The sequence below is a fragment of the Schistocerca nitens genome, chromosome 3 (assembly GCF_023898315.1).
Source record: "Schistocerca nitens isolate TAMUIC-IGC-003100 chromosome 3, iqSchNite1.1, whole genome shotgun sequence".
In the NCBI taxonomy this organism is placed as follows: domain Eukaryota; kingdom Metazoa; phylum Arthropoda; class Insecta; order Orthoptera; family Acrididae; genus Schistocerca; species Schistocerca nitens.
In genome coordinates, this window is record NC_064616.1 from 618,928,553 (window position 1) to 618,946,350 (window position 17,798).

Sequence of the window (17,798 nt, forward strand, 5' to 3'; positions counted from 1 at the left end):
CAGAGAAGTTGCAGCATTAGAAAATTGTAGCGAAATGCAGGAAGATCTACAGCGGATAGGCACTTGGTGCAGGGAGTGGCAACTGACCCTTAACATAGACAAATGTAATGTATTGCGAATACATAGAAAGAAGGATCCTTTATTGTATGATTATATGATAGTGGAACAAAGACTGGTAGCAGTTACTTCTGTAAAATATCTGGGAGTATGCGTGCGGAACAATTTGAAGTGGAATGATCATATAAAATTAATTGTTGGTAAGGCGGGTACCAGGTTGAGCTTCATTGGGAGAGTCCTTAGAAAATGTAGTCCATCAACAAAGGAGGTGGCTTACAAAACACTCGTTCGACCTATACTTGAGTACTGCTCATCAGTGTGGGATCCGTACCAGATTGGGTTGACGGAGGAGATAGAGAAGATACAAAGAAGAGAGGCGCGTTTCGTCACAGGGTTATTTGGTAACCGTGATAGCGTTACGGAGATGTTTAGCAAACTCAAGTGGCAGACTCTGCAAGAGAGGCGCTCTGCATCGTGGTGTAGCTTGCTCCCCAGGTTTCGAGAGGGTGCGTTTCTGGATGAGGTATTGAATATATTGCTTCCCCCTACTTATACCTCCCGAGGAGATCACGAATGTAACATTAGAGAGATTCGAGCGCGCACGGAGGCTTTCAGACAGTCGTTCTTCCCGCGAACCATACGTGACTGGAACAGAAAAGGGAGGTAATGACAGTGGCAGGTAAAGTGCCATCCGCCACACACCGTTGGGTGGCTTGCGGAGTATAAATGTAGATGTAGATGTAGACTGAAGAGGACTGCGAAGCCCTATGACCAGCTACCTGGGGCTTCTTCAGCCCCTGGCGGGTGTCTAGTTTGCCACTGGTAGGAACCTGGGAAGGGAGTGACCCAAGAGATCGCTCCCGAGGTAGGTGGTGCGGGATCAACAGGGAGGGAAGTGCCCCCCACCATCAAGGGGGCAGGTGTGGTCGTTAGGCTCTGAGAGTTGACTGCATGTGGTGCAACAGATGGAGCTGTAACAGGAGTGACAGTGGCGGCATAAGATGACGTCATGCACACGGGATGAAGCCGTTCAAATTTCCATTTAGCCTCAGTGTAGGTCAGTCGGTCCAGGGTCTTGTATTCCATTATTTTCTGTTCCTTTTGTAGAATCTTCAGCCTGGCGAGCACGGGGGATGGTGCTCTCCGCAGTTGACACAGATGGGAGGCGGGGCACATGGAGTATCAGGATGGGATGGACGACCACAATCACGACATATGGGGCTGGAAGCACAACGGGAAGACATATGGCCGAACTTCCAACACTTGAAGCACTGCATCGGGGGTAGGGATATAGGGTTGACATCACAGCGATAGAACATCACCTTCACCTTCTCGGGTAATGTGTCACCCTCAAAGGTCAAGATGAAGGCACCAGTGGCAACCTGATTATCCCTCGGACCCGACGAAATGGACACCTCGTCGCTCTACGTTGGCGCGCAGCTCGTCATCGGACTGTAAAAGGAGGTCCCTGTGGAAGATAATGCCCTGGACCATATGTAAGCTATTATGGGGTGTGAAGGTAACAGAAACATCCCCCAGCTTCTTGCAATCGAGTAATGCCTGTGACTGGGCACAGGATGCTCTTTTTATCAGGACTGACCCGAACCATATTTTTGACAAGCCCTTCACCTCCCCGAACTTCTCCTCTAAATACTCTACAAAGAACTAAGGTTTCATGAACACAAAGGATTCCCCATCAGCTCTCGTACAGACTAGATAACGGGGCGAATACGTCTCGCTGTCATTCATAGTCTTTCGTTCCTCCCATGGTGCGGCCAGGGAGGGGAAAGATTTGGGGTCATACATTTTTGCATTAAAGTGAGCCTTCGAAAGCTTAGAGACTGCTGGTGGTTGGCCACCAGTAAGAGAAGATGTGCCACTCTTCATTGCATGTCATCCACCCTGATGCCACCTACTCCGACCAAGGGCCCTCCCTACGGGCGCCACCCAGCCACAGCAAGGGCCACCTGGCAGGATGGCCATTGCCGGGAGTTAACGGCGCAGGCATCAGTAGAGGTGAACCCTGTGTTGTCAGGGGGCTACAACCAACCGGGTACATGGCGGCCCCACCACAACGGACTGGCTACCGTGCTGGATATTAGGTGGCAAGTGATCCATGGTCGTCGTCAGCGCAGAAAGCGACACTGCAGAGTACATGGCAGATATTGCACCCAATTGTAATTGAAGGTACTTGAAAATGGTGATTAAGCCAAAACAGACTGTTATAAATAAAGATTACTTACTATAAACAGTTATTTGGTGTATCTACTCTAACAATCATGTCACTATCAATTTGAGTAGATTACATAATGCAGTCCAAAAATTTATCACAGTCTAAAATAGGGTATAGCTGCCCAATTGTCCACCACTTTCTGTCAGAAAATGAAAGTTTGAAAACATGTAGCAATGTGAGCAGCACATCACTCATACCCTATGCAAGACAACTATTCTGTCCTTCATGAACCACTCCCTTGCACAAGGACTGATCCACCTTCCTCTATCAGAAAACTTGGAGCACTAAAATAATACTCTCTGTATATTTATCTTAGCAGTATTATTTGAATTACCAAATATCATTAAGAGAATAAAGCATTCTCAATGAAATGAATATCAGCAGTGTAACATTAAGTTCATGTAGGTTTTCTTCAAACCTACATGTCCTCAAATAGTATTCACGCTTTTACAGGTGACAAGTTAGTTTTATATACAATTAAGACGCTTACCATCTTCTGGTTTCAATTCATCAAGTCCAACATCAGAAAATTCAAATCTCTTCGGACGTCTTTTGTTGGTAACATCAAATATGTAGACTTGTTCTCCTCCCATATTGGCCAATAAATCTCGTCCATTTGGTCCGAAAGTGATGTATGTTGATACTAGATTTCTATAATTCTTCCTGTAAAATCTTTGTATTGATGGGAGTTGACCTGAAACAGTACAGAAATGAACGAGCAAATGGATAACTGCACTAATCCAAAAACTGAATGAAAACTTTATTATATTTCTTTCTAATGCATAACTTCTACAGCTAGATCTATACTCTGCAAACCACTGACAAGTGCAGAGCTGACATTCCATGTCTTTGTATGAACAACTAGCACTTCTTCTCATTCCATGTGTGTATGGAGTGTGGGAAGAATGACTTTTTAATTCTCTCTTATCTTGTACATGTACTACCTAGGGCAGTAAAGCATAGGGGAAAGTGGGGAAGAGACAGAGGCCGCAGCATATTCCTAGAATCATGGCATAATACTGGTTCTTGAAACATTTGAAGTAGGCTTTTGCTGGATAGTGGATATCTTTGTTCAAGTGCTGCCAGTTCAGGTATATCAGCAGTTCCAAGACCCTCTCCCACTAGTCAAACAAACCTGTGACCATTCATACTGCCCTTTTTTTGTTTTCATTCAGTATCTAATGTTAGTACTATATGGTATGGGTCCCACACACTTCACAATACTGTAGGAGCAGCAGCATGAATGTTCCTTGTAGCCTGTTTGCATTTTCCCAACACCCTTTCACCAAAAGATGCAAGATGACTTACACAAAATTTCTGGATGGTGTGATGAATGGCAGCTTGCTCTAAATGTAGAAAATGTAAGGTAATGCATATGAACAGGAAAAAAAATACCATAATGTTTGAATACAGCATTAGTAGTGTGCTGTTTGACACAGTCACATCGAATAAATACCTAATTGTGACATTGCAAAGTGATATCAAATGAAACAAGCATATAAGGATGGTAGTAGGAAAGGTGAATGGTTGAATATTTTATTGAGAGAATTTTAGGAAAGTGTAGTTCATCTGCAAAACAGACCACGAATAGAACACTAGTGCAACCTATTCTTGAGTACAGCTCTAGTTTTGGTATCCCTACCAGATTGGATTAAAGGAAGAATTGAAGCAATTCTGAGGCATGCTGCTAGATGTGTTACCAGTAGGTTCGATCATCACGTGAGTATTAAAAAGATGATTTGTGAACTCAAATGGGAATTCCTGGAAGGAAAGCACTGTTCTTTTGGAGGAACACTATTAAGAAAATTTCGAAAACCAACGTTTGAAGCCAACAGCAGAATGATTCTCCTCCTACCAAGGTACATTTTGCAGAAGGACCACGTACATAAAGTAAGAGAATTTGTACAGAGACTTATAGATAGTCATTTTTCTTCACTCTGTTTGTGAATGGAACAGGAAATGAAATGACTATTAGTGGTACACAGTGCCTTCCACTATGTAAATGCAATGGCTTGCAGAGTGTATATGTATAAGCAGATGCAGAACCCAATTCCACTGTCTACTTTAGCTATGACTGAGCCTATGTTATCATTCCATTTCATATCTCTGCACAATTACATCCAAGTATTCATACAAGCTGGATGATTCCATCTATGATCCATTAATACTGCAGCCATGGGATACTAGCTAGGTTTCTGTGTTTCATGAAGTGTCAGTTTCACATTTCTAAACATTTCAAGCAGTTTGCCAACCTTGGCATTTTGAAATCTCAACAAGATCCAACTGAATATTTGTGCAGCTTTTCTCGGAGAGTAGTTCATCATAGATAGCTACATCACTTGCAAAATGTCTAAGGTTATCTGCCATGTCATTACTACACAACGTGAACAGTAAGCATCACAACACATTTTCCTGAGTGCACACCCATAGTACCTCTGGATCCATTGATTATTCTCCATCCGAAATAACACGCCACATCCTCCCTTCCACATAATCCGTAATACAGCCACAAATTTAGTTTGACACCCCAGAATTGCACTCAGTTTAATAAGCTTTGGTGTGGCACTCAGTCAAATGTTTTCTGGAAATCAAGAACTACTGCTTGACTAATGTTTTCAAAATCCATGGTGGTTGTCATCGAGAAGGTAATGATACTCAAGATACCTCAATACCTCATTACTCTCGCACCCAGCATATGTTCTAAGATTCTACAACACACAGATGCCAATGATATTGGACACAAGTTTTGTAGGTCACTTCCACTACCCTTCTAGTAGATGGCTGCAACCTGTTCTTTCTTTCCCATGTACCTTTTTACTTGTTTTGATTGCCCTTTCTGCTTTGATTATCATTGTTGTTATAACTGCTGCATGCTCACTTCACTGATACAAATTTCAATAAAGACATTTCCTAAGACTGTAAGATCTATTTGTTGCTATTAGATCTAATATATTTCCATTATGAGTGAGCTTCTGAACTATCCGTTCCAAATAGTTTTCAGAGAAGGTATTTGGTACTGTTTTGCACAATGAATAATGAAAGTATGACTAAGGAAAATACTAGCAAGCTGAAAACTGAGGTTTTCTTTCTTTCTTTAAAGTTTTCAGTTGCATCTAAGAGTTTTTTTTTTTACGGTTTTAGGGTGCAAAACTGCTACGGTCATTAGCGCCCATTCTGTGGCTTAGGGAAGGGTTAAAAAAAAGAGAGAGAGAGAGAGAGAGAGAGAGAGAGAGAGAGAGAGAGAGAGAGAGAGAAACGGAAATCAGCCGCAATGGGAGCGAAACTCAAAAAGTGGGGAAACTAGGAAATAGAAGGAAAGCTTAGAAAACCACTACAGAAGGGGGAGTTGTTGTCGCCAAAAAGAGCTTCAAATGACTGACGTCATCTCACTGACCCTGATAAACTCAAGGGCGCGATCGGCTGAGCGCATGTCATCTGCCAACATGGAAGATATATCAGGCGACAGCTGTAAACGGGCATGTAGCAGAGGAAAATAGGGGCACTGAAGTAAAAGGTGTCTCACCGTCCACAGTTGAGAGCAGTGGGGACAAAGCAGGGGAGGATCGCCACTTAAAAAATGTCGATGGCTAAAAAGACAGTGCCCTATCCGGAGTCTAGTTAAAATTACCTCCTCCCAACGACGTGTTCGGGAGGAAGAGGTCCAAGCACAGAGAAGAGCTTTCACATCCCACAATTTATTATCGGGAAGTGTAGACCAATGTGTGTGCCATACAAGAGCAACACCACGACATAAAACACTCTGTAGATCGGTGAAGGGAACCATTCGAACACCAGGCTGAGGAAGAGAGACTGCAGCCTTGGCCGCTATATTGGCTGCCTCGTTTCCACGGATACCAACTTGTCCTGGGATCCAGAGGAATGCCACATAGACACCACCCAAGTGAAGCAAGTGGAGGCAGTCCCGAATCCGGTGGACCAGAGGATGGACAGGATAAAGAGCTTGGAGGCTGAGGAGAGAGCTGAGTGAGCATATAATATACTGTATCCGCTGATGGCAACAGATGTATTGGACAGCCTGGAGAACAGCGTAAAGCTCTGCAGTAAAAACTGAACACTGGTCGGGAAGCCGAAATCTATTAGGAGTGTCGCCAACAATATAGGCACTCCCACCACCAAAAGATGTTTTTGAGTCATCAGTGTAAATAAATGTGGCATCCTGCATTTGTGCACATAGACCAGCAAATGCCTGACGGTAAACAAGAGAAGGGGTACCATCCTTGGGAAGCTGACAAAGGTCACAGAGCAGGCAGGTCTGGGGCGGAAGCCAAGGTGGTGTTGTACCCCCAGTTGTCGAGAAAGTTTTAGGAAAGTGGAAGGAAAGAGAATGTAGCAGTTGACAGAAGCAGACTCCCGGTGGTAGTAGAGAGGAAGGGAGGCCTGCATACCCTAAATCCAAGGAGGCGTTGAAAAAAAGGTCATGGAGCGGATTAGCAGGCACAGAAGACAGACAGATAGCGTAACAACTCAGGATAGCTCGCCGATTGGACAGTGGAGGTTCAGCAGTCTTAGCATAAAAGCTTGCCACAGGGCTGGTGTAAAAAGCTCCAGATGCTAAACACAATCCATGGTGGTGTACACAGTCGAGACGACGAAGAATAGATAGCCAAGCACATGATATAGGTGGAGAAGGACCACTCGGTCCGCTCCCCAGGAGGTACCATTCAGAAGACGGAGGATGTTGATGGATCGCAGACAGTGAGCCAAAAGATAGGAAACATGAGAGGACCAGCTCAGTTTTCTGTCAAACATAAATCCCAGGAATTTACCGATGTCCGTGAACGGAAGGTCGACAGGGCCTAGATGTAGGGAAGGCAGAAGAAACTCCGTCTGACGCCAAAAACTTACACATACTGTCTTACTGGGAGGAAAGCGGAAGCCAGTTTCGATGCTCCAAGAGTGGAGGCGATCGAGACATCCTTGAAGACGTCATTCAGGAAGGCTGGTCCGTTGTGAGCTGTGGTAGATCACAAAAGCATCGACAAAGAGGGAACCCGAGACATCAGGAAGGAGACAATCCATAATTGGATTTATGGCAATGGCAAACAGGACAACACTTAGCAAGGAGTCCTGGGGCACCCCGTTTTCTTGGGAGAAAGTACAGGAGAGAGTAGTGTTCAACCGCACTTTAAATGTGTGCTCTGTCATAAATTCATGAATGAAAAGGGGTAGACGACCTCGAAAGCCCCAAGAGAACAGTGTGCGGAGGATGCCTGTCCTCCAACAGGTATAGTATGCTCTCTCCAGATCAAAAAATATTGCTACCGTTTGGCGTTTCCTGAGAAAATTGTTCATGATATAAGTGGAGAGAGCAACAAGATGGTCAACTGCAGGACGACGCTTTCGGAAACCCCATTGCGCCAGTGCTAAAAGGCTTCGGGACTCCAGCCACCAGGCTAAACGGCAATTCACCATATGCTCCAAAACCTTACATACACTACTTGTGAGAGATATGGGGCGATAGCTAGAGGGGAGATGTTTGTCATTTCCAGGTTTCGGAACAGGAACGCCGATAGCTTCCCACCATCTTTTGGGAAAGGTACTGTCAGTCCAAATTTGATTATAAAGGCGAAGGAGGTAACGCAGACTGCGGTATGATAAATGCAGCAACATTTGGACATGGACACTATCCAGTCCTGGGGCGGAAGAGCGAGAAGAACAGAGTGTGTGTTGGAGTTCCCACATGGAGAAAACAGTATTACAGCTTTCGCTATTTTGAGAGTAGAAAGCAAGAGGTCACTCTTCCGCTGCACATTTCTTCGGGAGAAAGGCTGGTGGGTAATTTGAAGAGCTAGAAATCTCAGTGTTGACCCAATGAGTTAGAAACTGCGACTGGGTCCACTAAGGTATCATGCACAACAGTGACCCCAGAGATCGGGGAGAAACTAGACGCACCAGATAACCATCAAATTCAACTCTCAACTACTGGGGAGGGAGTGAAGGTGTTAAAGGAGCTAGTAAAGAAGTCCCAGCTTGCCTTCTTGCTAAAGCGGATGACGCGACGTCATCACACACGTAACTGCTTATAGCAGATACAATTGGCCAAAGGAGGATGGTGGCGGAATATGTGAAAAGCACGTCTCCACTCGCGTATTGCATCACGGTACGCCTCGTTCCACCAAGGAACTGGGGGGGCGCCGGGGCAAATCGGAGGTGCGAGGTCTTGAACGTTCTGCGGCTGTAAGAATAACTTCTGTAACATGAGTGAGCTGATCGTCGACACTAGGAAAGTGACGGTCATCGAATGTCGCTAGAGAGGAGAAAAGTGTCCAATTAGCTTGGGCAAACTTCCAGCGTCTCGGGCACATAGATGGCAGCTGTGGCTGCAATTGAAGTACACATGGAAAATGGTCCCTCAAGTGTGTATCAGCAAGAGCGAACCATTCAAAGCACCGAGCTAGCTGAACAGTACTGATCAAAAGGTCCAAATGAGAGAAATTTGTCGTGGAGGCAGACAAAAATGTAGGTTCCCCAGTGTTGAGGCAAACAAAATCTGCTTGGTGGAAGAGGTCAATAGATGGAGAGTCTGGCGGACAAGGACGTGGAGATCCCCAAAGCGGGTGGTGGGCATTGAAGTCCCCAATCAGCAAATACGGGGGCGGGATCTGATCAAGGAGATGAATGACATCAGTTCTTGCCATCGGTGTGGACGATGGAATGTATATGGTATAAAGATAGAAGGTGTATCCAGAAAGGGAAAGATGGGCAGCGACAGCTTGGAAGGAACTGTTTAAGGGAATTGGGTAATAATGGACAGTATCATGGAGAAAAATCGTAAGTCCCCCGTGTGCTGATGTGCCATCAACAGAGGGGAGATCAAACCAGACCAACTAGAAATGAGGGAAAACAAAGCAATCGTGTGGATGCAGCTTTGTTTCCTGAAGGCAGAAGATGACCAGGGAGTAGGATCATAACACGATCAACAATTCATCCCGATTGGCTCGAATGCCACGGATGGATAATTGACATAGGGTGGACAGAAAAGGGAAGAATCTTACCACGGTTGCTCTCAAGTCAACAACTGCTGAGAGCTGTCGGCCGACAGCGTGGAACGACATTCAGCCAAAGGCAGAAGATCCTGATCCATTGGTTGTTCAGGGGCAGCTCCTGCCACCAGCAATCGGCTGGTTGATCAGCCGCCAGCAGTGCGCCTTGGCAACACGGAAGACAGCCGAGGGCAGTTACTGCCAGGTGGCGCTGTAGATGAGACACCCGTGGCGGAGAAGGAGAGGAATTTTGTTGCTTATAAGCCTTCTTGGAAACAAGAGGTCGAGATGAGGGAGGAATTGATGGTTGTGAAGTCAGGGTACGTAAAAAATCTTCGCAAGTAGGCTCTTTTTTGGAAGTCTTAGTGTCTGATTTTGGGGCTCGTAAATTAGCAGGAGCCAATGAAGGGTGAGTCGTAGAGTGAGCAGGTGATAGTGGGACGGTTGAATGGGCGATCTTTGCACTGGCCAATCTGACGACCGTGGCACTAAAAGTGAGATCACAAGTCTGCGTGGCTGCCTCCTTAGTAGGCCGAGGAGATGCAAAGACAGTGCTATATTTACCTGCTGGTGGAAGAGGGGGGCGGGGAGCACAGTGAGCTTTCGACTGACGAATAACTTACGAGCAGCAAATGTAGACACCTTTTCCTTCACTCTGATTTCCTGAATAAGCCATTCATCTTTGAAAATGTGGCAATCTCTAGAGGAAGCAGCGAGGTCGCCCATACAGTTGATGCAACGAGGGGATGGAAGTGGACAAGCACCCTCATGGGCATCCTTGCCACATGTAGTGCATTTGGCCGGATTGGAACACGACTGGCTGGTATGATTAAACCGCTGACACTGATAGCAACACATAGGTTTGGGGATGTTAGGGTAAACTGAAATTATCTCATAGCCCGCTTTAATGTTCGATGGAAGTTGAACTCTGTTAAACGCCAAGAAGATAGTACGGGTTGGTACCAAGTCCTTGTCAACCTTTTTCATGACTCTGCGAACAGCCATGACGCCCTGGTCAGACAGGTAGTTTTGAATTTCCTCGTTGGACAATCCGTCGAGTGAGCATGTATAAACCGCCCCACGTGATAAATTTAAAGTGCGGTGCGCTCCACCCGGACAGGGAAGGTGTGTAGCACTGAAGTTTGCAGCAATTTTTGTGCCTGGAGGGCACTGACAGTTTCTAACAACAAGGTGCCACTTCTTAATCGAGAACAAGACTTTACAGGACCTGCAATTGCATCAACACCTTTCTGAATAATGAAAGGGTTTACTGTGGAGAAGTCTTGACCTTCGTCTGACCAAAAAACGACATGGAGCTGTGGCACTGATGGAAGAATTTTCCATGGCTGAGACTCCTCTAACTTTCACTCGTGAGCAGAAATTGTAGACGTAGAGGAAACCATTGCGAAAGTATCCCCCAGGATTACCGGAGTCTCCAATGGTGCGCTCCTTCCTCATGGGGGCCCTCTCTGAGGGCACTCCTGCCTTAGGTGATTGTTCACACCTCGGGTCACACCTCCTGAGAAACGGATGGAGGGACCAATCAACACGTTCGGAAGGTACCAGCTCAGGTAATCACCCCTACCTTGGCCTGGCCGTTACCAGGGAGTATGTTCGTGTCCTACTTGTCCGGAGCGGGGAATTACACGTTACCCCGTCACTCGCTACGCGTGCAAATGCGTGGGTTGGCCTTCGGACATGCACAGGGAGGAAAGAAAGAGAAATAGAGGAACAAAGAAAAGGAAAGAAGAGAGATCTCAAATGCTGCAACAGAAAATAGGGTAAAGAGAAGAGGCAAGGAAAAGAGAAGGATGCGTTTAAACTGTTTGGTTTTCCAATTTCCATGGAAGTTAAGGTAGTTTCCACAGCTGTACTCCGCTTTTGTGTCATCATTTGCAATGGATCTCAGATGTGCTTCTGAATTTCAGGCACACATCACACTTCGGCCGGATGAGCAGCCTTGCTTTCTCCGGGCCCGACCCCTTCCGGCCAGCAGTCAAGCAGGAACTTGATCCGCTCCAGGCTGCTGGCATTCTGGAGCCTGCGACATACAGTGCCTGGGCGACACCATTGGTGGTCATACGGAAACCCAATGGGTCCCTTTGGCTGTGTGGGGACTTCGGCGCTACTGTCAATGCTCAGTCCCTTGTAGACACTTACCCCATTCCCCAACAGGAAGATCTTCTCGCCAAGCTTGCCGAGGGAGAGTACTTTTCAAAGATCGATCTGGCTGAGGCATACCACCAGTTACCCTTGCATGCCGATTCCCAGAACTTCTTGGTTATCAATACACCTTTCGGATTGTACAAGCGCCTTCCATTTGGTGTCTCTTCGGCGCCGGCCATTTTCCAGCGGTTCCTGGAGCAGCTTACACAGCCTAACCCCTCCTGCATGAATTATCTGGATGACATCTTGGTCACTGGGCATTCCCGCCAGGAATATTTGCAAAACCTCAGTGCCTTATTTCACGCTCTGCAATCTGCAGATTTACGCTGTTCGCTAGACAAGTGTTGTTTTTTTCAACCGGAAGTGGAATACTTAGGCCACTGGCATAGCAAAGCTGGCATTTGCCCTTTTGTCATAATGCTGCGGCTATTGAGGCCCTTCCTCATCCCAAGGACTTCTCTAAACTCCAGGTGTTTTTGGGCGAGTTTACTTATTACTTAAAGTTCTTAACCCAAGCTGCCTCCGTATCTCAAACCCTCAATCACTTGCGTCACAAAGGGGTGCCTTTTGATTGGTCTCCTGCCTGTGACCAGGCTTTTCTACGTTTAAAGGCGATGCTGAAATCCGTCCCTTGCCTTACTCCCTTCTCTCCGGACTGCCCCTTGGTTGTGGCGGCTGATGCTCCTTTTAAAGGCAATGCTGAAGTCCGCTCCTTGCCTTACTCCCTTCTCTCCGGACCGCCCCTTGGTTGTGGTGGTTGATGCGTCGACATACGGCATTGGGGCCGTCCTCATGCATCGGAATGCCGATGGCTCAGAACAGTCCATCGCTTATGCATCTAAGACTGACCCCCACACATCGGAGCTACTCCCAGACTGAAAAGGAGGCCCTGGTGATCGTTTTCGCGGTCCAAAAATTTCACACCTCTCTCTTTGGGGGCAAAGTTCACCCTCCTGATGGACCATAAACCCTTAGTTATGCTTTTCGGACCCCACTCTCACCTTCCAGAGCGGACAGCTCAACGTCTCCAACGCTGGGAATTATTTTTCCGAAATTAAGCTTACACTATCCGGTATAAGCCCACCGCCCACCATGCTAACGCAGACACTTTGTCACGTCTCCCAGCAGGTCCCGATCCTGCGTTTGACAAACAGGAGGTCCTCTGTTTTCACATTGATTCCGCCCGCCGCAATGCGCTGGACGATCTGCCTCTTATGGCTGCTCAGGATGATCTGCCTCTTATGGCTGCTCACATTGCCACAGCTACACACCGAGACCCTATCTTGCAGCAGGTTCTCCACTATGTGGTCCACATGTGGCCTTCCTATATTACTCGTCAGATGTGGACTGATTTCAGCCCCTGACGCCACCTATCCCACAGGCTCTGAGTGGTCGATGATGTTCTTGTGTTGGCCAAGGAGTCGGATGCCCATCAGATGGTCATCCCTCCAGATTTGTGGCATCAAGTGCTGAGTTTGTCTTGCTGGCACGTGTATTGGCCCGGCATCGATGGCGATATTGCCCGCCTGGTCTGCGGGTGTGCTGTGTGTGTGTTTCACCAGTCAAGCCCCCCCTCAGTCATTCGCACCTTGGCCTGTGCATTGCCGGTCCTAAGATCACATCCATCTCGATTTTGTGTGCCCGTTTTTGGGGTACATGTGGTTACTTATCGTTGATACCTACTCCAAATACCCATATGTCATCCACATGGTGTCCACCACCACAGAGCCCACACTCACAGCACTGGCCCAGGTCCCCGCCATAGAGGACCTGCCTCACACATTCATCTCCGATAATTGCTCCCAATTCATGGCATCCTCCTTCCACGACTTGTGTCAGGCCGGCAGTATAAAACATATCCCTAGCCCGCATTTTCACCCTTCCTCCAATGGCATGGCGGAGAGGCTTGTCTGAACATTTAAACAGCAGTTGACAAAGGCGGTCCACACATCACCAACCACGTCGGCCCTCACCCTGTTTTTGAGCACCTATTGCACCACGTCAATTGACGGACGTAGTCCGGCAGAGCTCCTCCATGGGCGATAGCGGCGGACCCTGCTCCATTTGCTGATGCCGTCCCCTTCCCAGCCTTTTCAGCGTTACGCTCCCGGCGTGCCCGTGTGGGCCTGCGTGTAAGGGAGTAAGGCATGTTGTGCGCCCGCCACGGGCAGCGTGTGATGTCGGTGCAGATGTCGAAAGGGTTGGAGCCCCGCCATCATAACCAGCTCCGACCGCGTGCCCCCGGAGGACTCCCGCCACCACCTCCTCCTCTGCTACCGCCTTCAGGTTCAAATGTGGTCCCCGAGTCGAAGCCACTGCCCCTGGTTGCTGCCTCCCCACGGGCCTGCCACCGGCCCTCCCCACCTCCAGGTGGATCGGCAGCTCCCTCAACCGTCCAGGCCTCTGGGTCGGCCATCATGGACACCTCGGACGTCCCATCCTTCCCACCAATGGCAGTTGGCGCGCCCGAGTCTTCTGCCATCTGCTGACCACCTCGGCATTGTCCGGGGCATTTCCGCCCCAACACGCAAGTTTCAGGGGGGAGGGATCTGGAACCGAGCACTGTGGGTTTTGAATCCGCGCCTGACAGCATGGACCTCGATTACCACTAGATGTCTAGGCAGCCATCGCGCTGTAAGCACCTGCCTCTCGCTCAGCGAGGCAGTCTGATATTCACATGAGTCTATCAACATCTCGCCTACAGAGAGCGTGTTTACTTTACTTTGTTTCCGTGAGCGAGTGGACATTGTGGATTCGTTAGGTTGTCACTTGTGAACCCGTCGCTTCTTGCCTGTTGTTGTTCGTAAGGTCTTGCTCGGTCATCCGTCGTCGTTCATTTCCGTCCTTTCCCATTCGTTTGTTTGTTCGCAGGCTGCTCTCGTTTGGTCCCGCCATGCTACCCACCATGACTATCCCAGGGTAGCAAAAATGTTTTCAAATGGTTGTAGCATGAAAATGGTATGTTTCTGGAAATTGGTTCCAGTTCAAAATACTGCCTACTCAGTCCCCTATAAAAGTCCTAAAAGTTTGTATGGGAAATTTTAGAGCAGCCTGTATACATTGTAAACAGTAACGGTCCTATCACACTTTCCTGGGTTACCCCAGAAATCACCTTTGTGTCTGTCAATATTGTTCCATTAAGAGCGGCGTGTCGAGTTCTACCTGCAAGGAAACCTTGAATCTAGTCACAAATTTGGTCTAATACTCAGTTAAGCTCGTATTTTTATCACTAAATGGCAGCACGGGATGATGTTAAATGCATTCCTGAACTCGAGGGACAGGTCATCAACCTGAGTGCCGATGTCTACCTCAGAGCCCAAATTACTGGCATTATTTGTTACAATGGGTGGCACAATTTACTCCTGGTTGCACCCTGTTCCCTCAATGGCTGTCAGGCATATGCACTGTATACACAAGATGATTCGTTTTAAGCCTTGCTGCCATTTCTCAAGTGGTACCATTATTCACCATACATTAGAACTGCCGACAATTAACAGACCCTTACCTTTTGGGTTTGATTCCCCTGACACAGGTCACAGCAGGCTTCCCAACATGTAAAGTGATCACACTAGCTCAATATTAGTTTCAGTGAGGAACAGCACCTCACAATTGTTTGTAATGAGGGTGTGTGTAGTACTCTTTAATTCTCCCTGGCCCCTGTCCTCTCTATACAGCGTCCCCTAGGCATACTACTGACATGCCACCCAGAGTCAAATTGAAGTGTATTGAAAGTGGAGACTACCCAAAGGACAAAAGAGAGGATAGTACTTGTCATACCTTCAGTATCTCAGATACATGACCCTCAGCAGCAGCTGCCAAATGACTGACGGCAGTCAGGGTGATTTACAGCTGCTTACAAACAGTAACTAACTCATCCTGACTCCCTGAAGATTTTTGGAAACTGTGCCTCAAAAGTTTCTTTATCACTAACAGACTTGCATAACAAACTCAAATATAGTGGGAACTTACAACAAACGTGGTCAATATACTCTGCTGTTGAAGGGTGAAGCACATCTCATCACTGTATGACAAATCTCATTACAGTATGACAATTATAATGTATACAGAACACAATATGATTTTACAGAAGTTGACTTCTTAAGAGCTATGGCTATATAATGACTAAACTTCTGCACACTTCCTTATAACGAATTAGTCTATGAGTGGAAAAAGGCAGAAATACTGCACTAATTAACTATGTACCTACAGTGTAATTACAGGGAAATGATTTTCTGAATGCGATATTGCTGCCAAAATTAAAATCTTCAATTGTTGAAATAAAATAGATAAAAAATTTTCAATTTTAGTTTTTTCACTGAATATTATATTTATGTTAATATCCAACTGTTTGGTACTGAAATGAAACACGTCATGGTTCTATAAATCGTAGAAATGGGGGTACACTTTATGCTGTTTATTATTGAAATCAAATATGCGACTGCCTTATTTCATTTCAACACGTGCTGCTCATACATGCATGGAAATTGTTTGTTTCCAATACCACACAATGTTGAAAATTTGAAATTTGTGGTCAGTTCCTATGGGGCCAAACTGCTGAGGTCATTGGTCCCTTGGCTTACACACTACTTAATCTAACTTAAACCATGTCCTCTTCTTTTCTTGTGGCACTAACAGCCATTGTTAGTGTTCATTGTCTTTCATTTTAGCAGCAGTTGAAGTACTACTATGGCTCCAGAAAGGAGGAGTAACAATGCAGATTATAATAGAAATAAGATAAAGGCAGATGTACAAATGGACTAAAGACGATTACATTCCAGGGGAAGCAGTTCGAGAATCGCACAGGTAAATATTAATCGTACTTGAAACAACTGTACAGAAATGCAAGAGATATAAATAGGAGTAATATTAATTTTTATCTACAACACCATACTTTTATTATTAATGCTATTGACGTAAATTGATGTTGTGATATTTTGGCAAAATTTCTTGATCTTCCTACCGAAGATGCCCATGACCTGCATCTTCAGTGCCTTATTGAAGCAAAGGAAGTCAAGCAGAGGCATCCACAGAAATCTGATTCCGAATGTGGTGAAAAGGGTAGGATGAAATATTTCTTTACCATGTGAAGCATGGAGGTAAAATGAAACACACTTACAAGAAAGCATTCTTGGATGTACATGCAGTGACGAATTCAAATGTGTTTTGTATCTGTTACTACTTAACAAAAAGTCAACTGTTGATAAAAACAAGAAAAATCTGAATTCCAAAAGACACCAGTACAGAAACCATGTACTCATTTAAGAGCATATAATGTCTCTTCCCACAAAAACCTCACATTACTCAGAAAAGGAAGCAACATATTTAAACTCTGTTGTACAAATAATGCACAGTATGTTCAATGAGAAAAATACAGATTGTAAAGCAAAGTATGATGTTTATCGTAATTATTAACAGGACAATTTTAATTATTCCTTTTACAGACACCATGTGAATGTCTGTTGTAAATATGAAGAGCTTGAACTCAAACTGAAATGCCCACTTTTAAATGAAAAAGTGAAGCGTGTCATTAGAGCAGAATTACCTGTTCATAGCCCGCCCGGTTGGCCGTGCGGTCTAACGCACGGCTTTCCGGGTGGGAAGGAGCGCCGGTCCCCAGCACGAATCCGCGCAGCGGATTTGTGTCGAGGTCTGGTGAGCCGGCCAGTCTGTGGATGGTTTTTAGGCGGTTTTCCATCTGCCTCGGCAAATGCGGGCTGGTTCCCCTTATTCCACCTGAGCTACACTATGTCAGCGATTGCTGCGCAAACAAGTTTTCCACGTACGCATACGCCACCACGCAAACATCGGGATTACACTCATCTGGTGTGAGACATTCCCTGGGGGGTCCACCGGGGGCCAAACCGCATAATAACCCTGTGTTTGGTGTGGGGCAGCGGAGGGGTGAAGTGGACTGCGGTAGTCGTCGTGGGGTGCGGACCACTGCGGCTGCGGCGGGGACGGAGCCTCTCCATCATTTCTAGGTCCCCGGTCAACATAACATAACATATCCTGTTCATAAGTACCCAAGTTGTAAATTTTACAACTCACTTTGGGATGCCAAGAACATCACAATCTGCTGATCCTTTGGGAGCCATTCTACCTGCACCAACTGTGGATATACTGTTTCATTATACGTGATTTTAAACTATACACTCCACTGTGTATTTGTATCAAGAGGGGTTAGGAAAGGAAGGTGCTAACAAAGTAGCAGCTACTGTTTCTCATTACACAGCAAATGATCTCAGTAAAAGTGCGACTGAACTTCCTTTGTTCTCCAAAGACTGTGTCAGCCATAACAAAATTCACACACTTACATGAATGTGTATGGGCATGGTTCA

General features: G+C 46.3%; 1 protein-coding gene across 3 annotated transcripts in view; it reads right to left on the reverse strand.

Moving 5' to 3' along the window:
• LOC126248554 (WD and tetratricopeptide repeats protein 1-like) overlaps positions 1-17,798 on the reverse strand; it is a 208,142-nt gene that overhangs the window by 97,399 nt on the left and 92,945 nt on the right. For all 3 annotated transcript variants that reach the window (XM_049949637.1, XM_049949635.1, XM_049949636.1), the window contains exon 8: positions 2,781-2,984. In XM_049949637.1, the coding sequence (XP_049805594.1) occupies positions 2,781-2,984 (204 nt within the window). The remainder of the gene's footprint in view (positions 1-2,780; positions 2,985-17,798) is intronic.